Raw genomic sequence first — 24,675 nt, forward strand, 5'->3', positions numbered from 1 at the left:
AATATTTCTAATAGAAAACCTATCTGAATTTTGTAAAACATATTTTTTGTATGTGCAATTACCCTTTCAAACAAGTATCATTCACATACAAACCTTTTCGATATTTGTCTTATTACAATACCCGAGATTTAGTATAGTTTTAGACCATTTTAAATGCAAAATTAATTATAAATGTTATGATAATTGTGAAGTTATAATGAATATTTGTTAATAAAAATGTAAAAGGTGTGTAACTCCTCCTATGTTGGGTTCCTTCCTCCTCCCACAGTGAGAAACTCCCTCCATTTACACACACTCTCTCTTCAAATCCCTAATAAATTCACTCCAAATTCAAATTCAAATTCACTCCAAATTCAAATTCAATGGAGGATTCCGACGGAGTCCTCAACTTCGATTTCGAGGGCACTCTCGACGCCGCTCCTCTCCCCTCCATCACCACTACCGTCCCCTCCTCTTCCGCTCCTCTCATCCACCACGATGCCTCTTCTGTCGCTTCCTCCATTCCCAACGGCAACGCCGTCGCCATAACCCCTCATTCTGCCTCCGACCACCCCTCCGCCAATGTCCAAGGGCGGCGGAGCTTCCGGCAGACGGTGTGCAGGCATTGGCTTCGAAGCCTGTGCATGAAGGGAGACGCGTGCGGGTTCCTTCATCAGTATGATAAGGCGAGGATGCCGGTGTGCCGGTTTTTTCGGCTTTATGGAGAGTGCCGGGAGCAGGATTGTGTTTATAAACACACCAATGAAGATATCAAGGAGTGTAACATGTATGTTTTTTTCTCTCTTTCATTCTCAATCGTTTTTTGTTGTGTGATTGAGTATCGAGATTCGACGAAGTTTTAGGTTGGTTGTCGATTGCTTGACCTAGCCAAGCTCACGACCTGCTATGTAGAGCTTTGTATAGGCAAATTATTAAGAGAGATTTAGATATTAATTGTTATCTTTAGATATGATTTATTATAGAATCATAGAAAGTTTGAAAATTATGACTTTGTTTAGTCCATGTACCCTACCTCAGGAAAAGAAGGTTTTGTTGTTCTTGTTGTGGTGTGGCTGATGCCTGACGCTATGTGCTTGCACTGTTCTTTGTTTGATTGTGAGCTTTTTTAGTGACCGGTGTTAGGGATTAAGGATTACACGCTCTTAAGTTGTTTGGCACAAAATATTTTTCTGTCTCTTCATGTTTAAGTTACCTCATAATTTGTTTCTGATTTCTATGATGTTGCTGTGCACTATAACAAATTGCCCATCATATTCATTAAGAGTCTAAGACCATTTTTATTTGGTCTGATTATGTGGAAACCACTTTAGACTCGGGCTAACCCATTTAAGGGGGCAAAACTTTTCCTAGTCATTTTTTTCCTATTTCACAAGACTCAGATCTGGGGCCTTTCTTAAGGGAGCCGAGCTCATTATCAACAGGGCCAACAAGCTTTAGTGATACACTAGGACTATTTATGTCATTAACCTCATTAGTGCAAATTGAGGATCATTACTTCAAACTGAGCTACAAGCTCATTGGTGAGTTATGTCATTATTCATGAATCAAAAGTTTGTTTTCACTTCCCCTTGTTGATAGATCATACCATGAGGCTGAGTACTCACCATGGTATGTGAAAGATGTTGATATTGTAAATGACAGTTTTTTATTTTATAAGTTTCAATAGGGTCTTGGAAAGTAGTGTCTGTGCAAGAGATCAAATGTTCGGGATATTTATTCTTATTTGTATGCATTCCATTCTACATGCTTAACTTTTTGTGAATGACATCTTTGGCATATTTTCTAAGCAGTGGGTTTGCCCAAACAATTGGAGGTGCTTCATGACTTATTTCATGGGTTTTGAGAAAGAAAGGTAGGTTAGATTCTGCAGAGTTGTGCACAATGTTTGTGATAGTTTTGATTTTGGTGCATTTTTCTTGAGGGAATGAGTTTGTTTCCGAGTAATGAAGTTTTACAGGGAGCTTCTTTGATGGGTACTCAAAAGTATTGGTTCGAAGGATTATATGTTTGATGTGGCTTGGGTTATGTATCCTCTCCTCCTTTTTTCTTTTCAGCGTTGTCTAGGACGGCATGCTATTATGCTGTTATGTTCATTTAATTACTTTTTGCCCCACTCTTCTGTTAATCATTTCCCTCTCTTATCAAAGAAAAATGTTTGCATCCTATGTTTGATTACTTCTATTTGTATGACATTAGCCTCTTTGCTTATGATATAATTATCAACATGTATGTATGTGATCTTAATATCTTTATATTTCTGCATGGGCAGGTACAAGTTAGGATTTTGTCCCAATGGGCCTGATTGCCGATATAGACATGCAAAATCTCCTGGACCTCCACCTCCTGTTGAAGAGGTCCTTCAAAAGATCCAACATTTGTATAATTATAATGGCCCCAACAAATTTTTCCAACAAAGGGGTGCTAGCTATAATCAACAAGTTGAAAGATCTCAGTTTCCTCAAGGAGTTAATTCTACAAATCAAGGCGTGGCTGCAAAACCATTGGTAGCAGAGCCAGGTAATGCCCAGCAGCAGCTACAAGTTCAACAGTCTCAGCAGCAGGTCAACCAGAGCCAAATGCAAAGTCCTGCTAATGGCCAGACCAACCAAGCCAATAGAACTGCAACCCCTTTACCTCAAGGAATATCTAGGTCTGTTCAGAGTTTTGTAGTTTATAATCGGGCTAGGTGAAATATGTTGTTAGTATGTCCATGCAGTTATATAAATACCATAAGCATGGTGAATATAACATATTAAACTTATTGTGATTTGGTAAATTATGCCAACATTTGCCTTGTGTAGTTAGTATCTCCTAAAATTACTGTTATCAACTTAGCAGTCAATACATATATTTGATTCTGTTGTTATTTGCCTGTTCACTCGTATCAATGTTATTTGATTTCTTGCATGTTCTTTATCACTAATTTTGTCTTTCAAGGATTTAAACTTAATTGGACAAACCGTACAAAGTCCTTCTTCTTGCTTCTATGTTCTAATTCATTGTGGAACTATGATACCTTGACAAGCTAAGCATCAAGTTCTTAATTGCTTAGTGTTGAATAAAATTTATTGTCAGGAAATTATTTGCAGTCCATAATGTAAAAAAGTAAAGTAATGTTTGACATGTTGAAAGTGAGAAGGAAGTTTGTATCTGAAAAGAATAAGGTTGTCAAGTTTAAGGTTAAAAAAGTCAGAGCAGCTTCATAACTAACATTATAACTCTTTTAGGTTATTATATGTGTTCTGGTCTTTTCACTTTTTATCAAGTCATCTTCTATTACTGACAAATATTGTTATGGTATTGATCCTCTGTGGCTAGAATGTGAAATACTATTACCCACTGCATGATTCTAATAAACTGCCTGCTACCAATATGAGATTACTACATTATCATGTATTGGTCCAGAAGTGAAAGATGGATATGTTTGATGAGGGATTCGTGCTCAAATTTAGAGTATTCATCCTATATAAGTATTGCTTCAATTGAAGCATTATTATCTTACATATATGAATTAGACTGATATACTTCTTCCCTAAAAACCTTAGGTATTTTATTGTTAAAAGTTGCAATCGTGAAAATCTTGAGTTATCTGTGCAACAAGGAGTATGGGCAACTCAAAGGAGCAACGAATCCAAACTAAATGAAGCTTTTGACTCTGTGGAAAATGTGATATTGATTTTCTCAGTCAATCGAACTCGACATTTCCAGGTATGCTTTGTAGTTTGCATATCACTTGGCAAGGTTTGTTTGATTTTACAGATTTAGATCACGGGTCACATTGCTGTCAAAATGACAGGTGGAATTGAAAATATTCCACACCTTTTGAAATGGCCTTTATCCCACTAGGTGTGGTCGACTTCATGGGTCGAAATAATTAATAGATTTGAATAATGGTTGCTTACTATATGATCAATTATGGTTTAAGAAATCGCTTGCCAATGTTAGCATTAATAAATGGGAAGTTCTTTTCGCACCCAGGGTTTTATGTTTTTCACTCGTTGGATGAGCTATCTGAAAGTGTAAAAATTTGGGATAGCCTATCCGAAAATAAAAAATGCCTTTCGGATGGCCTATCTGAAAACATGTTGGGTGTGAAACTTAAAATAGCAGGTTAAAAGAATTTCCCTTAATAAATTTTCGGTTACTACAACAACAATAAGCAAAGTCTTTTCTCCCCATGTGGTGTTGGCTACATGGATCAAATGATGTCACTATGCTCTATTAATAAACAAATCTTTCGAGAGGCTATTTAGACCTAAATATTTTTTTAATAGGTTTACCAAGAGTTTTTCTTAGTCCTTCATCTAAGTTGTCCTCCATTTGATCTACTCTATTTGTAACGAACTAAAAAATTAATGTGACAATTTCTTATTCAATATCATTAATAAATGATGTTCCCTTTATGGTATTTTGGTATTGGTATTTTGCTAATAATTTAATTCCACAACAAGGGCATTTCATATAATTTCAGATTTGTATTTTGTGTATCTAATACGTTACTTGAAGGATATATTACTCCTTATGTTTGACACAAATAATTAAATGCTGCCAGTCATCACTTAACATTTTTAACTTTATGAATGGAGGACTGAAAAGCTACTTTTTTAAGAAGAAAATGAAACAGATCCCTTCCATGTCTTTTCTTCGGGTGTGGCCAAGCCACTTGACTTAAATTTTCCTATATTTTGGCAGGGTTGTGCAAAGATGACATCCAGAATTGGTGGTTCTGTTTCCGGGGGAAACTGGAAATATGCTCATGGAACTGCACATTACGGGCGGAATTTCTCAAAGGAGCAACGAATCCAAACTAAATGAAGCTTTTGACTCTGTGGAAAATGTGATATTGATTTTCTCAGTCAATCGAACTCGACATTTCCAGGTATGCTTTGTAGTTTGCATATCACTTGGCAAGGTTTGTTTGATTTTACAGATTTAGATCACGGGTCACATTGCTGTCAAAATGACAGGTGGAATTGAAAATATTCCACACCTTTTGAAATGGCCTTTATCCCACTAGGTGTGGTCGACTTCATGGGTCGAAATAATTAATAGATTTGAATAATGGTTGCTTACTATATGATCAATTATGGTTTAAGAAATCGCTTGCCAATGTTAGCATTAATAAATGGGAAGTTCTTTTCGCACCCAGGGTTTTATGTTTTTCACTCGTTGGATGAGCTATCTGAAAGTGTAAAAATTTGGGATAGCCTATCCGAAAATAAAAAATGCCTTTCGGATGGCCTATCTGAAAACATGTTGGGTGTGAAACTTAAAATAGCAGGTTAAAAGAATTTCCCTTAATAAATTTTCGGTTACTACAACAACAATAAGCAAAGTCTTTTCTCCCCATGTGGTGTTGGCTACATGGATCAAATGATGTCACTATGCTCTATTAATAAACAAATCTTTCGAGAGGCTATTTAGACCTAAATATTTTTTTAATAGGTTTACCAAGAGTTTTTCTTAGTCCTTCATCTAAGTTGTCCTCCATTTGATCTACTCTATTTGTAACGAACTAAAAAATTAATGTGACAATTTCTTATTCAATATCATTAATAAATGATGTTCCCTTTATGGTATTTTGGTATTGGTATTTTGCTAATAATTTAATTCCACAACAAGGGCATTTCATATAATTTCAGATTTGTATTTTGTGTATCTAATACGTTACTTGAAGGATATATTACTCCTTATGTTTGACACAAATAATTAAATGCTGCCAGTCATCACTTAACATTTTTAACTTTATGAATGGAGGACTGAAAAGCTACTTTTTTAAGAAGAAAATGAAACAGATCCCTTCCATGTCTTTTCTTCGGGTGTGGCCAAGCCACTTGACTTAAATTTTCCTATATTTTGGCAGGGTTGTGCAAAGATGACATCCAGAATTGGTGGTTCTGTTTCCGGGGGAAACTGGAAATATGCTCATGGAACTGCACATTACGGGCGGAATTTCTCTGTTAAATGGTTAAAGGTATTAAAACTTCTATTAATTTTCACGAGTTACTTTTTCTGTGAATGACAATATTGGCAATGGCCTTTAAGAAACTTTTGACTGAGCAAGCTGTTTCTCTTGTCTGAATTTTGTACCCTCTATTTCCCTCTTCTATGCACACGTTGCAGTTTTATTCTCATAAAGGTTGTCAAAATTCTTCCCGCGCATTTGTGTCTTGCTGACTTCGTATCATTCAAGCCTCTACCTAATCAAACGTCTCATACCAAATCATTCTCTTAACTGCAAAAATGATCATCCACTACCTGCCTTTATCTGTTGCTATTATTCAACATCTACCAGGGAACTTATTTTGTGAGAACCTAGATCATAAACTTTGTAAACGTACTACTTTTGTAGTTTGCAGTTTGAAGTATTCTTTCCCATCTACTCTCTCATGGCCTACTACTTTTATAGTTTCATATGGTGAAGAAGTTGTGGAATCTTGTGTTTTCCAGTTATTTCTTTTTCTTTCAGTTTTTTTTTTCTTTTTGTAGCCCATAGGTGTCATTATAAATTTATAACGTGTGATTCACTTTCACCGTAACAGAAAAGAAAAAAAAAACTAATATTCTCTAACTTTGTCTTCATGTACCCTTGCTTTTCACATTTTCATGTGGTTCCCAACTTTCTTAATGGCCATTTAGATATTTGATTCTACTTTTTTTTCTTTTTTGTGATAATAAAAATACACTTTGGCCAGTAACTCCGTTCAGTAGTAAGGTTCAGCCTTTCATCTGAAATGAAAACAAATGAAATCATTTTCAAACAACTCATGAAACAGCTGTCAAACTAAGTAATAGTATAATAGGTCCCTTTTTTGAAACTGTTTACAAGCATTGTTTCTTAACTTCGGTAACTGACTTGTGGTCTCATTTTTTCTTTTTTCTATTTTGGATGCGTTTGTCTGGTGGTTTCTTATGGCGTGTTTACTTTTTGTTTTCTTTGTCCTTTCTTTTATTTACTCTTCTTATATAATAATAATTTTTCTATCCCCCAACAAATTAGGTAACGGGATGAAATTCAGTCATGAACCAGTATTGAAAACTGTGATGATATTGGGAAATTTTGTATATTAAATTAAATTCTGTCTAATTTTATTCTTATTTGCAGTTATGTGAACTGTCGTTCCACAAAACACGCCATTTACGGAATCCATACAATGAGAACTTACCAGTGAAGGTATTATGTTATCTAATTAAAGCGTAGAAATAGTTGTTATTTTGCTTTGTTCTTGAGTCTTGACTAGGTACCTTCTTGAGTATAGCAAGAGTTTGATGCATGCTGCTGTTTATATGATCCTAACGAAAATGATAGCCTGGCCCACCTCCCCTAGTAGCTATACTTCGAATTTTACCATACTATCTTGGTTAATATTTTATATTTTGCTACTTTGGCTCTTTTCAGTGCCATTTTGCATCACCAATCAATAGGGAATCCTACTTCTACCTAAATATATAAACAGATGGAGTTTATTAATTGTTTGGCATTTGAACAAGTTAGAGTTGATATATCTATATATGTGTGTGTTTGGATACATGTTGTAGTTTATATACACGTTGGGTTATTCCTCTCATTGCCAATTGGTTTTGAGATGGAACCTTGATATGTTATCAGAGACTCATTTCTCTCTGGTTGTCATGAGTCAATTGGCTACTCCTCTTTTGATTTGGAACCTCAGTACCTTGATTTCTCTCAAACCTATTTTTTGCAACTGGCGTTGGGGTTTACGGTGGAAAAGGGGAATAAAGTGAAAAGAGAAATGCAGAGGAAGAGGAAAAAATGGCTTGACATGGGTTTTTTAATAAATGAAATAATCTCAATCATTAGTTGTTATCCAATGGTCATGATTAGTTCTCATTTTGCACAATAACCATGTGTTCTCACTTGATATGCTTCAGTTAAACTAGCCACTCTACCAATGTTGTGATGCGACAGAATATTGATTTCTAGCTACTCAGTTTGGAATCATGCCAATTATGGAAACTAATAACGAATAATTTTTAGGGTGTTTTACCATTAGAAAAAACTTAGGTTAGATCTTAATGACATACAATTGCAAAAGGCGATAGTGATAGTAGATGACATGACCAAACAAACAAATCATTTTTTAGTGTTCCTAAATTTTATAGCTACTCAAGGAATGGAAGAAATGCCATTTTTATGTGTAGGTGTGCGTGTACTATATATAGAAAATGGGATATATCAAATGGTGAAGTCACATCACATTTTGTTCATTTTGTGTATCTGATGTATATATGTGTTCATTTTGTTTATTTGCCAAATTGTCTGTCTAATTCACTGCTTATCTTGTCTGATGCTTCCATGTTGGGTTAAAAACATTCTCCACTTATATAATTGCAGATAAGTAGAGATTGTCAAGAGCTGGAGCCCTCTATTGGTGAGCAATTAGCATCCTTGCTTTATCTGGAGCCAGACAGTGAGCTCATGGTATGTTCTCTTTGAATCATCATCGTCTTGTTTCTGTGAATAGAAACTGCTAGAGATAGTTATGGATGGAGAAAAATAAAATGATTTGGTTTGTTGCTGTTGGAAATTGAGTAGCTCTGGGTTTCTGTGATTTTGTGTTTTCTTATATACGGTGAAGCTTTCTTGCTAAGAAACTTTTAAAATGTAATCATTAGGTTGGTATCAATAATCTGAGGGTCTAACCTGATCTGCTAATTAAAACATCTTGAAAAGATGCACAATGCTCAGATAACATTGTCACCAGTGAGTTGGTGACCATCATTTAATTCTGCCCAGTACACTCATTAAGAAAGGTTCAATGGCGTGACAATACTAGCATATTGTCAAAACCTGTCAGCCTTAAGTCGTGAGAGAAGAGAGCAGTAAGAACAACTATGAGAATACAGATGAAAAGTAAAAGCTCATAGGTATATTTTTTGGAAATTTTCTGTGAGCAGCCTCTTTCTTCCTTTGCTGTGGGACAAGGCCACTTCTCTTAGAAAGAGGCTGCAACCTTGTGGTTTAGAAATCTATGTAGAACCTTTTGCATGTTAGAGAAATTTTATGGAGATAAAGTTAACATGCTAGATCAGGGGCATTGTCCTGAATCTCCTTAATAGCCAACTAATATCATGGATATTGGTCAACACAGATTGAAAAACTAACCTATGCTGAGTATGGACAACAGATGCTAGTACGGGCTTCCTTTCTCGAAGTTGTGGAGGGTCAAATATTGAAGCTATATTATTTCCATAATCACCAGTGCTTGTTGGATAGGAAAAGGGAAAATATAGAGGGAAAATCTAAAATATATTTACTAGTTAGACTCTGAATAATCAAAACACTAAAACCTATGTTTAATTATGCTAAAACTATGAGAAGACATTTATAACTTTGGGTGCACTAGAAGTAACTTCTAACTTGACTATAAAGAATTTCCTAATCACCTCATAATAGTGTCCTAATGACACAACTTAAGTTTATTATAACTTCGGTTATTTGTGAAGTTTATTTATCTGTTAAGACTTCTATTTTAATGGATGGATTTAGGAGTAAACTGCATTATTGACCTGTAATGCTTTTAGAAGACTTAACTATTTTAATGGATGGATTTGGGAGTAAACTGCACTATTCAACTGTAATGCTTTAAGAATTGGATTAATCTCAGCTTTCTTTCTCATAATAATTGCAGGCTATGTCAATTGCAGCAGAGTCTAAACGAGAAGAAGAGAAAGCAAAGGGAGTAAATCCAGATAATGGAGGAGAAAATCCAGATATTGTACCATTTGAAGACAATGAAGAAGAAGAAGAGGAAGAGAGTGACGAAGAGGAGGAGAGCTTTGGTCAAGGTGTTGGGCCACCTAGTCAAGGCAGAGGAAGGGGCAGAGGCATGATGTGGCCGCCTCACATGCCTCTTGGGCGTGGAGCCAGACCTATGCCTGGAATGCCAGGTTTTAACCCAGGAATGATGGGTGATGGATTACCCTATGGACCTGATGGATTTGGTATGCCAGATCTCTTCGGTATGGGGCCCCGTGCTTTTGCTCCATTTGGTCCTAGGTTCTCTGGTGATTTTGGAGGGCCCCCAGCAGCCATGATGTTTCGTGGGCGACCTACACAACCTGGGATGTTTCCTGGTGGTGGGTTTGGGATGATGATGAATCCCGGACGCCCTCCCTTTATGGGAGGAATGGGGGTTGGTGGTGGAAATCCGTCAAGAGGTGGTAGGCCAGTCAACATGCCTACAATGTTTCCCCCACCCCCGCCCCCACCTCAAAATGCCAACCGGGTCCCCAAAAGAGATCAAAGAACTAATGACCGGAACGATAGGCACGGCTCAGGACCAGAGCAGGGCAGGAGTCAGGACATGCAGAGTCAAACTGGCGGACCTGATGATGACATGCAATACCAGCAAGGATACAAGGCAAATCAGGATGATCAGAACGAAGATAGTGAAAGCGAGGATGAAGCACCAAGACGGTCAAGACATGGAGAGGGGAAAAAGAAAAGGGACGCGTAGAAGATGCCAACACAAGCTTTGATCACTAGCATTTTCCTTCACCAAGCAACAACATATTGATGATCGACTAACCAGGATTCTAGTTTCCAATGCTTTTATTTTCAATGAAATGATGAGACCTGTGATGCTCTACAAAAGAAAAGAAGTTTAACAATTGTGTTTCATCGGTGATGTAATTTTTACATATGGTTCATCGGGCATTTACTGTTAATGTAATGCGATCGTAGGCGAAAATTAGTAGAGACTCATAAGATTTTACTACACCTATTTATTTGAGTATTTGTAAAGTGATCATTACAATAGAGTCCTCATCCTCAATGAGAAGGTGGGATGGTTTACATGTAGCAAAGCATTTCGATTGTGGCACTAGTTAAAGCAGGATGGCTGGATATCTCAGCTCGAATATGATTGTCTGATTTGTGTGGCTAGATGCAAGATAAAAGTAGCATAGTTAATAGTGAACTACAAGAAAAGTTGAAGTTAGGAATGAAATAATAATGCAAGATCGTCTAAATTACTTGTATTATATGCTTTTCTTTCGTTTATAGGGTCCTAGAGTTCAGCTGTTTAATGTTAACATGTCTGTGAAATGCTGCAACACAAAAAACGCCAATGCAAGAGTATTCAGTGCTACTCCTTAAATCTTGTACTAGATAGTCTGCTCTAAATTTGATTTGGAAAAAAAACTTATACAATACTTTAAGATATCAATACAACTACAAGTTCCAGAATCTGAAGGTCAAATATAACATCCGTAACAAATGTTATTCCTCTCAAGTCATAATTACAAATCACCCCTTTCATTTTTATTCTCTCATTTTCAGCATGCCTTTTGAAACAAATCTCTATCAGCAATGCCATCAAGCTTTGCAATGCTAAAAAATCGACATAACCCGAGTTTGAGTTCAACAATTGGATAGTGAATGAACTTCCCATTCAATAGGGAACATCACAGGTTACTTTCGACCGAACAAACAAGTCAGACAAGGAACTTATTTCCATACCTAAACACTTGGAACAACGAGATGTATTTGTATAAACAGTTAAACATCAAGGGAAAAAATCAGTAACACCTAATTGGATAAACTAAATATTGATATGGACAGGTGAAGAATTTGGCAGTAGCTACTAATGGCATGAGCTAAAGCCTTATTTAAAAAGCTTCAGAAGTAGGTGGGAGTAAAAAATCAGTGTTCCTATGAAAATAAACCAGCTGCAGAGAGGTCCTAAATACTATGCCTAGCCATACTCCAGAATATATCTTCCCACCTGGCTAATATGTTGCATAGCTACCGATGCGGATTCACAGGAATTTACATTTGCTACTAATTTGCGACCTCTTTTTTGACCTCTGTTGTATCATTGTTGTCATCTCCTCCAACTTGAGCCACTGCCTCATTCGCAGAACTGGGTGTAAATGAAGTTGGATTTTCATTTCCTGTGTGAGTTGGCTCAGAGGTTTCAATACTTGGGTTCTCGTTAACGGATGCTGATGGTTCAGCAGCAACTGGTTCATTCTTTGTTAAGGCAACACTAGATGATGCTAATGGCTCAGCAACAATGTTTACATCCTTTGCTAATGCAACGGGTGATGGAGATGATGGTTCATCTGTATCGGGATTATTCTTCTCTGATTCTGTCTCCAGTTCTCTGTTGAGCAAAACATCAGAAGGGTCATTGGCATCTGAAGATTCCCTCCATTCAACCCACTCAACCGGTATATCAGTTCCACTTTGTTCTAATTTTGGCTCTGCTTCGGGCGAAGATGATGCTGTGTCAGCTAAGTCCTCATCTTCACCACCAGTAACAACATCACCATCTCCACTTGCAATCATAGCACCCTCCTCCTCAGCATTGGGTGATGGAGAAGCAACGGAACCAGTTGAGCGTTCATTGGCTACTTCATTTCTATCATCCTCAAAATCGAACCAGTTGGAATTTGTGAAAAGAGAGCCACTGCATATGTCAAGCCAACATATCAGGTATATGTATAGCAAGAATTAAAGAACTTACAACAGACACGAGGTCATGAATATATAACAACTTTCAGGGACACCACTCGCCTTTCATGGTCATCTCCCAACCGCAAAGAAGATATAACAACTTCTGCAGATTCATCGTCAAAGTAGACATCCTGCAGAACATATACATAAGATGCTTCATTATGATCATAAATGATAAAGATAAGCACGAGAAATCACCCAAGAAAAGAAAAAGAAAAACATCATGTGCTGCTACTGCAGACTAGTTGGATTAAAACACCATCTAACCACAGGGTGTGGCTCATGTTGGCAACCTGAACTTCATGTGGGTAAATTTTTAAGTAGGGGCATTGAAAGCATCTTGTGGCCAGGGCTACGACATCAGACACGCCCAAGTGGGCTTGTGGGAGACCAAAAATATAAGAAAATCTATTATTAATCAATAATGAAATGAAGGGGATGCACATAACCCATAAACAACGCTCGGTGATATTACATTCAAAAGAATCAAGCAGACAAGTAGTTCCTGTTGCAAAATTTGTACAGATGAAATTGATGATGGCAAAATATCTTTGGGAACCTGGTATCAAATCCATCTCTTGCTCCTGTGCTCATGAACACCAGATATATACTCAATTTCCCTTCACTTTGAAACTAAAAGGTTAATTCTATAGCATACTGTTCCTTTCCTAATTTATTCAATTCCTTGAACAATAGTTTAATTAGGACTTTCTTCTTCTTAGTCCCTTTCTGATTTAGAATATCCACTATCATTATGAACATCTTAACTAATTCAAGCAATGAGTGAAAACTACAATAAAAGGAATTTCTTAAAAGGTTTTTAATGAAAAGAGTTTACTATGGGAATAAGGTCTATATCAAAAGCATCACAACAATTCAAGAACCCTCCAGAAAAATTTAAACATTAGAAAGGACAGGTGGTCTTTAGCTAATGTCACGTGATATGGAAACAGATCACACATTAACGCCAGCATATTGCAACAACAATGTACTAGTGAAGCGAATCCTTCTTGATACTAATATAGTAAAACTACCAATTCTTCATCCCACTAGGTGGGGTTGGCTACATGGACCAAACGGCATCATAATACTCTATCTTAAATCATGTTTATATACTAGTATACTAATGAGACAAATATTGAATGTAATCAGATTACTCTTTCCATTTCAGTCAAGTTTTTTACAGGAGAAAATTTGCCCAAGAATTAACTTTCCGCATCAATTATAAATTCATTTCCCCCAAGACTCCACATTAAGAGGAAAATAAAAGGTTACCTCATCATCTCGTTCAAGGGAGCCATGAACCTGAAACATAAGATATACAGGTCAGGAATTGCGAACCAATGACTAAAACCATAAAATGACAATCATGGCAATAAAGAGTAACAAACCATTAGTACATAAAACAGTATCATAATCAAAGAGTTTTCAAAACCTAAAATTGGCAAGAGCCATCAGAAATTGATCTTACTAAAAAAATACAGAAAAGTTATGAAGTGATGAGGAAAGTCATAGTCAGCCACTAAGATGTGAAAAAAAGCATAAATTGGTTATTCATTAACAAAACATAATAGTTATGAAATGATGAGGAAACAAAGATAGTAAAACCGATCACTAAGAAAGTGGTTACCAAACTCCGTAAGTAAAATGTGCAAATAAACACAAATTGGTTATTTGTTGGACAAAATTTGCAGAGTAAATTGACATAAAAAGTAGCAGCTTAAGTTAAAGAATTTGAGAACATTAGGCAAGCAACATAATCCCTATAAAAGCACCTGAAAGCCAAGCAAATTTCAAAAAACCAAAGCATGACTACATGCTTTACCTACTACATGCTTTACACTTTACTCTTTTTTGTCTAGTATGGCAAAGATAAGTTATTTAAAAATAGCTTTCTGATATGGTTAGTGGTCTTTACTACCTAACAAAAAGATTTGAGATATTACATTCTTAAGTCATTATTAACCCATAACTGAGCCATTACATTTTCAGTTAAACCTCTAATACTAGAAACCCCCACACAATTCATTTTTGCTAGTATTTCACATACTTCTTTTAGAGTACCTGATACCTGACAAAATGAGAGAATTTGCGAGAAAATTAAGTAAGGTGAGAATGGAAAACAGAGAAATGAGAGATTTGAAATTCAGAAAACTCTAAATTGTCATAACTGACTGAATCTGATCTGCTTCGGGTACTTGCTTTGTCTAGATTCTAGAACATCTAGAATAGTGTAGAGCATATGGATTAACTAGAATAGTCTAATGTATTACTAAACTCTAATATCTACTAGTCATTTGGACGAAATCTACCTTAAAAGCCTTATACAGGCAACACACATCAGGAATCAATTACAGTTGAGGTTTGATAAAATAAACCTTCAATTAGTCTCAATGGAAACTCCAAATTTGTCTACTTTTACGATGAGATCTATAGAAAATGAGACACAAAAGGCATGTTAAGCAGCATATACACAGGTGCTCCTTAAAAATGAAAGTACCTCTTCAATGTCATCATTATTGTAAATGCCATAACGGAAAGCCTGACTTAAGTTATTTGCTAAGGCTGCAACATCATAGTCCCGATCCTGATAATCATCATCGTCACTGTCCCTATTCCTGTCATGCAATGCTGTTGGTCTCCTGCAAAACAATTAAAGTTAAGTCATCAGATGAGCCTCTTAAAGCATATACAAAATCACATGTAATGAGCTATACTGAAGTTATCCATAAAAGAGGTATAACCCATTCCTGGACTCAACTAATGAAGCTGCTACGGAATATCATAACCCCAACAATGATGAGATTTTTGCAGCAACAGGTCAAGATTATGGTCAAAGCTCAAACCCCATGCAAGGATGTTGTTGCTTCAAAACATGTATTTCACATGACAAATCTGCAAGCATATAACTTATGCAATTCTGCTCATGTCTTAAAGGTATCTAGCACATCCCTTACAGTACCACCCATGGTATACAACAACTTCCTAATTCTAAAATGTACAGTTTCATTCAAAAGGAACTGCAAAGTTGTAATTTTCAGGTCTCGTTCAGACAGTGTGAATGCCGATTAGCCACAGGTAGAAAGTGGATGCTAGTTAATTAAGAAAACATACCCACACGCCCATTGGTAGACATTTTCTACAGCATTTCGCTTTGATAGAATATCTGCATACCAATCTTTCCATTCAGTGTTTCCCTGTCAATTTAAAAAGTTTGAAAATGAAGAGAATTGATCAATAGGTATCAAACAGTACAGCAATAGAAGTTTAAACACTCAAAAAGTCCTACCACAAAACTTGATAGAGACATAGTAACAGACCTGTAGATGTTCCTGAATCACACTGTTGTTATTCCCTAACTGGACAAGTTTGTTAGAAATACGGGTTATGTGTCCTATGTTTCCTATTCGATGAGATGATTTTCCCTCAGCAAGAGTTGTTGCCTGCATAAAAATTGCAAAGACACATTGGAATATTGAAATATTTATCCATCCTAAAAAATACACTGTAAAATATTGATATCGTCAAAAATTAAAGACAAGAAAAAACAAATAAATTCACAATGATATAAATTCAAGGTAAAAAAGATCATGTACCTTGTTTGCATCAGCTTCCAATGTGAAATGCTTTTCGGCTTGAATAATCTTCCCAACAAAATCACAATCACGGAGAAGATGCTCCACGAGAGAAGAATTCTTGCTCTCCAAGCATGACATTATAATATTTTCTACATGGTGATGCAGAAAGTTATTGTATGGATACCTACAACATTGAAACAGTACATCAGGGCATGGGATGAAATGACTATAGCACAAGATAACAGAATTGCAAAACTTACTCAAAGAACAAGTCTATAATTCTTTGCACTGCTGCAAGATCAATCAATTTCTTCTCAGCAGCTTCACTACCAACAGTTACTAATACCCATATAAACTCTATAACCTGAAAGAACATGTGTAAGGTTAACATTAAAGCAAAACTGCAATATTATTTTTTCCAAGAGCTTTCAAAAATGAATATTAAATATATTAAACTGGCACTGATGTGGTATTACAACAAAAATGTTCACAGCTGTAGCACCAATCCTGGAATTACCAACAGACTCAAATAGATAAATGCAACGCAGTAAGTACAAATAATTAATTTACCTTCAAGCGATGTTTTCCAAGAGGTGGTTGTAACTTGCCAAAAGTAGTTAACAATATATTTTCAGCAGAAGAAACATCTAAAAGCTTCAGTAGATCACCTGCAGAATAAGAGCATGATCAGTGTTTATTTTCTCCGGTTGAAACAACCACAACAAAGTTACAAAACCTACAAGCATGCATGCCCAAACACGCATGAATCAAAATGCAACATAACATAAAGTATGAATCTAGTCTAGTTATGAATTGAACCCACTGATATGGAATGAAACACGCTATTCAGTATAATATGAATTTACATGTTAGATGTGAGTGTAAACGTCGTTTTGGCATGGTTTACTATCTACTTGAAAAGAATGAATTTTGTTTTTTAATTACGGAAAGATGCAATAGAGGAAAGGAGGCGATAAAACTCCAAACTACACCTAAACAGGGCTATCTATATCTTAGCCCTCAGCCATTTAAGCTCTGGTAGCAACATATCACCATCCCAACATGACCATTAATTGTGGTCACCTGTTATGAACCCAAGAATAGAATTTAGACATTGAGAAAGAAAAGAACGAACTTTATGAGTGAATGAATAGAAAGTGAACAGAACAAGGAGAAATCTCCTCCAAGGGTTTCCCTTTCTCCCCTATTTATCAAATCATTCCTCTTATTCCCCTTTATAACTAGACTAATTTTTCATGTCCCGATTGTATTCTAACAAATAATAACCACTCTAACTGCTATACCACAATTACCCCTTTTACCGTTCCCACGGTATCCTAAGTTCCTAAAACCACCATGAATACTCCAGCTGGCATGAGAAAGCTACCACACCATGGCAGCAGTGGTGGTTTCCCAGAAATCTGGCACTATGGCAGCTATTTAACATTAAATAGAACTCATATCATAATACTATTACTAACAAGATGGTAAAAGTTTCTATCTAATTTTTTTTTGGTACATCAAAAAAAACTGATATTAGCCAAAGAAGGAAGTCTTACCTAGGCTTTCTAGCATGCCCTCAACAGTCTCAGGATTTGCAGCTACTGTGGATCCAATAGTCATGTGGCAGTTATATGTATGATAGGCTCCAGAAGTATGTCTCTTAGGATCTAGCAAAGATATGCATACGCATAAAGAATTAACAAGAACGGATTTTGGGCGAGAATTTTCCAAAGCATGCCGAAATAATCTTCCTATAAAGCTGCAAATAGAATATGATATTAGCCAAAGAAGAAAAGGATGCACCAACTTTAGGCCATGAAAAACTGATGTAGGATAGATTCCTAGTATTTCCTACACCCCCCAAAAAACTGAGGGATATACCTGGGGCTGGAGATTTTGGCAGAAAGCCCTGCTGGAGCAAATCGTGTAATGGCACACAGAGTTTCTGCTGCATTAGCATGTACTTCTGGACAGTCCTGTAAAAGTCACACCAAAATAATGTATAGTGAATGTATTTTCTGGCCTTATCTTCTTCTCTATGAAGAGATTAAGGTTACATATATTATACTTGCACCATTCTTTTATTAATGTTTTCTAGGAAAATATCAAATTTCAGAGCTGCCTAAAGCATGTATATTTTCATATAGATTTGATGGTTTTAAAAGAGAAATTTTGAAGGAAAGTAATAGTAAAAATAATGAAAAGAGAGGATATCCTCCTGTAGATCAAAAAATATACAGTGAGTTACAATGCTCACTACTGCAATAAAGCTATTCAATCCTATGGCATAGATTAAACTGTGGTAAAAATACCAAAGAGAAGAAAAGCCCTAACAACAATCCTACCTCAACCACTATATTGACGGCAAACTATTCTTAAAATATGAGCATTCCAATCCAACCAAATACATCACTTAGAGCACACAAGGTTATTGTCAAGGCTGTATATTCTTAGTCTTCACTACAATTAAAAACACTGAAACTAATCAATGACAACATCCCCAAACTCTGAAATCAGTCACTCACAGCTCCCCTGTATACACTGGCAGTTTAGACATATCGCATATATGCTTTATGATTTCATTCTAAATGATAGCTTGCTCTCAATGTAAAGATTTTGTGCATGCTTCCATAGTTTATTAGAGTGCTTTTGCTGATCTTTATTTATTTTATATATTTGTGATTTAATCAATGCTACATTGAGATTTGGTTCAATTTTTTTATGAAATTCCATTACTCCATAAACAGAATTGTCAAGTAGAAAATTAACCCCTTGAAGAGAATATAAGTCAGATATAGAAAAACATGATGAGGGTATAACTTCATTATTCGAAAATAAGTGGTGTATATAACTCAAGAAGAGTATTGTTAAATATTATAACAATCAAGCCTTTATCTCACTAGGTGGTGTCAGCTACATGGATCGAGCGATACCATAATGCTTTATCATAAATCATGCTCATTGACAAAGCATTAAGATCTAAGTCTTTCTTTATCATCTCCCCTATGATTTTTCTTGGTCTCCCTCTTCCTCTAGGAATTGAACTAGCTTCCATTTGATCCACTCCCCTTACGAGAGCTTCTACCGGCCTCCTCCACACACATTGAAACCACCTAAAGCGTGACTCTACCATCTTTTTACAATAGGAGCTACTCAAACTTTCCTCTGATGCGTTCATTTCTAATCCTCTCTTGTCTAGTGTTTTCTCCTCACCCTTTTTCAGTAAGGAACTAATTCCTTTCGGGGGGTGTGGCTGCCCCTCCCAACAAGTGTCGCTCACAGGAATCGTATACTTGACTTTTTGGTCATCCTGGGGATCTAGGAGGGTCTTACACCACTAAACCAACACCTTGTCTAATGTGCTTACTCATCCAACACAATATTCTCATCTCTGCTACATGTATTCTCTTGTGACATTTTATTGTCCAACATTGTAGGTCTTAAAGTTGTGCGGTAAAATTTATCCTTAAGCTTGAATGGTAGCTTTTTAACACAAATGACACCTGAAGCACTCTACCATTTCATATAACCCACTTGAATCCTGTGATTCACATCTCCGTCAATTTCTCCATCATCTTGTGCTTGACCCAAGATATCTTAATCTATAGACTTGTGGTATGATATTCTCCCCATTCTTTACCATAATTATTTAGAATGGTGCAAGTAACACTAATTATTATCATAAAATGTTTAGAATAAACTAAAGTAGTAGGGGGAAAAGGCAGTGACTAATGAAACTTGCTTAAAAATAATATGGCACACCTGAGCATAGAAATTAACATAGCTACGGTGTATAAATACACATGTGAAACTACTTATTCACATCACAGATAATCTTAAAAAATATTACATTTAACCCATCAAAACTGAGCAATACGTTTTTAAATTTACAAATATTAACAAAATATCTGAGTTTCCACATGATACTTACTGAAGAACTGAACTTGTCCACAATCATTTCAAGCACATCAGTCTCTTCAATCCATTGCATTGCTTCCACATGATTTACGTACATATGCTCATCGGCACCAATCAGGCGTATCAAAACCTGGTTTTAGTACAGAAACAAATATGACTTAAATTACAAATACACACAAACAAGCAAGCAAACATATAATTCAGTCATTAATGAGAGTAAATGGTTTTTTAAGATTTAACATTTTTAATGCCAATGCATGTGTATCATCAACAAATACAAGCAAAACAAAAGATTTTGAACATGGAGCAAACAAGAGAAAAGATTAACCAATGAATACAGGATTTAAATTATGAAATAAATTTTGTCAAAAACCAACCTCCATGATAGATGTAATTCCAATCAAGTCAACAAGTTTGCTCACAATTTCCTGATGGGTCTGGATAGATATGAAGAGAAAATATCAGCCAACTGATAATTGCAACTCAATGGAGGCATAACAGAACACTGAAAAGTTCATACCTTACCTTTTGAATTGTGAAATAAATATCAGATACTTCATAATTTTCACTATATAATAAAATAATACATTTTTAAAAAAGGAAAATAAGAAAATTTACAGTTTTCAGTCCAACTAAATAGCACTGTAAAATGAAAATGCATCTTGTTCTGAAAAAATCATTTGCACAGTACAGTTCAATGTAATGTAATAACCATATGTGAGCCATGGTAAGAAAGATGTTTCTGAAAGAATAACTTGAAAAGTAGATGTGGGCTTACTTGAACATATTGCATGAAAGGAACTGTCTTGCGTAACAACAGGCATACAACTACCTAGCACCATGAGAACTTAGTAATTAGAAGGGGTCACTGTACTTGTTAAAGGAAATAAAAATTGAATACACTTGCATAAAAAGAGAAGGAAAGAAAATTATACAGAATTCTAAGTTCTTATTACAAAGCATAAGTATTGACTAACTTAGACAGAATTGGTTAAGAAGTCAAATAATTTTGGAGTGAAAGAAAGCATAAGTAACTCAAGTCAAGGAGTTCATTCCTGTCAAGCTCAATCCTACCCACAACAGAAGTAATTCTACAGCATAGCCAAACATGCCATGAACATTGAATCTCAATAAATCGGTACCTTGTTAAAATATCCAGCCAATAAGTTACTATGGGAATGAGTTGGGTCCAAAAAGGAAAACAACAAATTCAACAACTGCGAAGAAGGAATGCAGTCAGCTCTTACAAAAAAATATTACAAGTAAAAAAGGATGGATTAAAAGTTCTGGTGTCTTACTTCCTCATCCTCTATAAGAGTTTTGAGTATGGTATCAACTTCACAGGTAAATATCTCACAAGCTATAAAAGGAAACCTGTTACAGAATAATAGCATTAACATGTATAACTGTAAATACTGAGCAAAATACAAATTTAATCAATCCTTAATTTGAGCAACTTACTTGAAAGTTCGCATCTTTTCAGCATCCGCAGGAGCTTCTTCAACAATGTATCGTATCAATTGTTCAACCTGCGGTCTTCCAGACAAACTGCAACAGGCAAAATAATACTTCATTCAATGCCAAATAAATTAAGACAGGTATAGTTACCCAGTCAGTAATATTATAATTCCACGGTTGAAAAGAAGTAGCAAGGGAGTAAGCTATCCAACAAACAAAGCAACTAGTACCCAAGCTAAAGAGATATATAATTAAACCTTGGGAGCAGAAAAACATATTCTAGTGTTTAATAGATAAAAAAACTACAAATTTCCAGAGTTTCTACTTCCATCAGGGGGAAATTGTCCACTTAAGAATCCATAAACCCTGCCTATTTTATCTATGTTTCAAAGCTATGCATAGCCGGTCCTAAACTCGGATAGCAAATTTCTATTACAAATACTAACTCGAGTATTTATTCATAAGCTCAGATCATAAATTAGGATGATGAATACTATTATAATTCACTTCCATGGGGATAACTTCTGCATGACAAAAACAGAACAGGCAAACCAACTAGAAAATATGCAGTAATACTTTCTGATAAGAATTACATCTTGAAAGTGAAAATGGTAGAGCATTACAAATTTATAAGGCGGCTATTAAGAGCTTTGCACTCTTGAATAATTTCATCCTCATCAAGTAGGTCATCCAAAGTAAAATTCTCCCTATCCAAAATGGTCTCCACCTGCAACATAAACATCAAATAAACATTAAAATCACACAAAAACTAGGAATCTAAATTACATTTTAGAAGTTAAATCAAATAAATGTAAAACTGTTTTAGCTCCAAAAGAAACAGTTTATAAAATGTATTTCAAAATTATACTCTAGAATTTAAAGGTGTAGAATCAAGGTTCCATGCAATTTACCTGCAGACAAAAATACTAATTTGATATCTCATTCTCAACTGGCAATCAAACAAAACAAACATAATCCACAATATCCTAAAACATTATTTCCAATCCTTCTCCATTCAGGATAGTCGTAAAACACCAAGTATTTCCCATTCTTAGCCCCGCGACATGAATACGAGTACTGTTCACAGGCATCCATTTCAAATAGTGGGAAACTTGGAACAAAGACAAATTATCATCTTTCACTTACATGTACAATTGATTCCACCATCATTCATCACAGGAGTCTTAACTTAGATTCTACATAGTCTCATACTTCATGTATTCGGTTATCTATCTACATCTCTACTCTGCATTTTTACACAGACAACTAGCAAAACTTTCGCAAATGCTTTCCAAAATAATTAAAATAAACAATATATCTGTCCTTCTACTCTAATGAAGCCTACTATCACCCTTCGTGAACAAGAGTGAAAGATAGCTTCGAGTCCATTGGATCATTATGAGGGACATGCCCACATGTTTATGCACAAGAATTGAGCACTTTATTTTTTTATTTACCTCTTCTCTAATGTGCTTTTCTTTTCTATGGATTAGAAAGTCCTCCTAACTATAAATTTTATATAAAAAAAAGAATTATGGAGCCAAGATGACTTTAAAAACATGCCATAAAAATGGACACCCTTAAAAATGTGTGTGTTTCTCTACAACAAAATACACAATACAACTGCACAGACATAGCATTGCCCTAAGTTCTCATCCTACTTATGCCGACAAAACCTTTAAATGGGTCAGGAGAAAATGTTCCAAGGTGACAGGAAAGGAAAGACCCATTTTCTGATAGAGGTGGAAAAAAAGCCTCTAAGAAAGGAATTTTTAAACTAGAACCAAAAAGGAATTGTATTTATAACATTTTGAAGGTTGGAAAAATTACAATTCACTCCAAAAATCAAAGTTATTGACTAAAACATGGAAGCTCCGCATTTTTATCCTATTTTTACAACATTAAAAACCATGACCAACATGGATCAGATAAACATTAGTACCACACTACCACTCATCTAGCATGACACAAACAAGACAACTCGTGGGCCCACTAGACTGCTCCAATTATCATTTCCATACTCTTAAGTCCCCAACATTGCCCTTGATAAAAAAATATTGAAATCATACTAATATTAGTTTCATTACAATATCAAAGATTGCTAAAATTCTCAATTCTAAACTTGATGAAACAGTAACTACAATCTGTCAAAAACATCAAAATGTATCACTCTATGATCATGACCAATTAAAAACATAAGATTGAAGACTAGTATCAAAAACATATTTCATTTAACACTTCACAGATGAACCACAACAATGCCAAAAGCTGCAACCCATTGTAAAGTTCCGATCACCGTAGAATGAATTAAAAATTGACTAATTCAAAAAATTAAAAATTAAAAAACTTTACTAAGATCAACATAGAGTGAATTAAATTGAAAATCAAATTAGGAACGAGAATTAGAGTTTCAAAACTGACCGGAGACGCGGTAGACAAGCCAGCCATACGCCAAAACATGATGAATTACTTGAAGAATCAGAAAATCAAAACCCTAGCGTGTTTAGCCCCAAATCAAATTGGATGAATTTTTGGAAATTGAAGAGAAACCAAAACCTAGAGGTAGAATCAGGGAAAATTATAGTCAGATCGAATCGAAAGGAATCAAAAGCAAAATCAGCTTCAAAATTGCGGAATAAAGTGATGAATATCATCATCTTCATTTATATATATATATATATATATAAATTATTTTAATTAATTAAATAGGTTCTGCCATTATTTATTAAGGCAGAAATAAATGATCACGTGTTTTAAAAGAAAAATAATTTGTGATGATAGATATGCTGGAAATTAATTACTATGAGTAGAATATTAGAATGTAAAATTGTGGGAAATTAATTAATGTGTCTTTAATATTATTATTTTTGGTCTGCATTTGTGAAACTAGCGTTTACTAATTCTTGGTAAGGCGGTATATTATTACATAGATTAATTATATTTCATTACAAAATATCTATTTTAGTTAGACTCAAATGAAGGTTAATATATTAAAATTGATAATTTTTGTTTTTTTTGGGGATAGACTTGATTATTTAAAAAGGGTATTATTTTTGTATATTGTTTAAATTTAAATAGTGATAAAAATGTCACAATTTAATTTTTGTATGACAAACATTTTTGGGCATGGAAATGCTATCAGGCTCAAGACATTTACTGCCATTAATTCATTGACTTTTGCTTCTTAAAATTGAATGTAGTAAAAATACTCATAAATGTGAGTATTATATAAGT

The 24,675-nt window shown here is 35.2% G+C and overlaps 2 protein-coding genes and 1 long non-coding RNA gene across 5 annotated transcripts; 1 reads left to right on the forward strand and 2 right to left on the reverse strand.

Moving 5' to 3' along the window:
* Positions 249–10,755, forward strand: LOC109345508 (30-kDa cleavage and polyadenylation specificity factor 30-like). Of its 2 annotated transcripts, none has more exons than XM_019584561.1 (8): positions 249–766; positions 2,270–2,650; positions 3,546–3,708; positions 4,693–4,768; positions 5,940–5,974; positions 7,106–7,174; positions 8,357–8,443; positions 9,654–10,755. In XM_019584561.1, the coding sequence occupies exons 1-8, from the start codon at positions 363–365 to the stop codon at positions 10,479–10,481; spliced, it is 2,043 nt and encodes a 680-aa protein (XP_019440106.1). In that variant the 5' UTR covers positions 249–362; the 3' UTR covers positions 10,482–10,755. The 2 variants fall into 2 exon arrangements, with proteins under 2 accessions (XP_019440106.1, XP_019440105.1); XM_019584560.1 differs by lacking the exon at positions 4,693–4,768 and adding an exon at positions 4,792–4,879 and having other exon boundaries at positions 3,546–3,620; positions 5,864–5,974.
* On the reverse strand, positions 11,291–24,091 carry LOC109345507 (serine/threonine-protein phosphatase 6 regulatory subunit 2-like). 2 transcript variants are annotated; one of them, XM_019584559.1, is made up of 19 exons: positions 23,863–24,091; positions 22,065–22,168; positions 21,445–21,531; positions 21,282–21,357; positions 21,126–21,200; positions 20,762–20,815; positions 20,361–20,420; positions 19,997–20,113; positions 17,947–18,041; positions 17,622–17,824; positions 16,633–16,730; positions 16,323–16,426; positions 16,081–16,246; positions 15,805–15,927; positions 15,599–15,681; positions 14,985–15,126; positions 13,760–13,789; positions 12,545–12,615; positions 11,291–12,437 (listed from the first exon to the last, which is right to left on the reverse strand). In XM_019584559.1, the coding sequence occupies exons 1-19, from the start codon at positions 23,899–23,901 to the stop codon at positions 11,807–11,809; spliced, it is 2,358 nt and encodes a 785-aa protein (XP_019440104.1). In that variant the 5' UTR covers positions 23,902–24,091; the 3' UTR covers positions 11,291–11,806. The 2 variants fall into 2 exon arrangements, with proteins under 2 accessions (XP_019440104.1, XP_019440103.1); XM_019584558.1 differs by having other exon boundaries at positions 23,854–24,091.
* Positions 19,027–19,989, reverse strand: LOC109345509. The gene is made up of 2 exons (XR_002107420.1): positions 19,415–19,989; positions 19,027–19,255 (listed from the first exon to the last, which is right to left on the reverse strand). It is a non-coding gene; the product is annotated as an uncharacterized LOC109345509 (long non-coding RNA).

The sequence above is a fragment of the Lupinus angustifolius genome, chromosome LG04, assembly GCF_001865875.1.
Source record: "Lupinus angustifolius cultivar Tanjil chromosome LG04, LupAngTanjil_v1.0, whole genome shotgun sequence".
NCBI classification, from domain to species: domain Eukaryota; kingdom Viridiplantae; phylum Streptophyta; class Magnoliopsida; order Fabales; family Fabaceae; genus Lupinus; species Lupinus angustifolius.

Excerpts from the sequence above, each read along its gene's own strand:
- LOC109345507 (XM_019584558.1), bottom strand. The coding sequence starts at position 23,901 with ATGTTTTGGCGTATGGCTGGCTTGTCTACCGCGTCTCCGGTCAGTTTT. Across the intron at positions 18,042-19,996 it reads TGGACAAGTTCAGTTCTTCA|GACTGTCCAGAAGTACATGC; the intron begins GTAAGTATCATG and ends TGACTTTTACAG. Across the intron at positions 12,438-12,544 it reads TTGGGAGATGACCATGAAAG|TGGCTCTCTTTTCACAAATT; the intron begins GCGAGTGGTGTC and ends TGACATATGCAG.
- LOC109345508 (XM_019584561.1), top strand. The coding sequence starts at position 363 with ATGGAGGATTCCGACGGAGTCCTCAACTTCGATTTCGAGGGCACTCTC. Across the intron at positions 4,769-5,939 it reads ATATGCTCATGGAACTGCAC|ATTACGGGCGGAATTTCTCT; the intron begins ATTACGGGCGGA and ends ATGGAACTGCAC. Across the intron at positions 7,175-8,356 it reads ATGAGAACTTACCAGTGAAG|ATAAGTAGAGATTGTCAAGA; the intron begins GTATTATGTTAT and ends ATATAATTGCAG.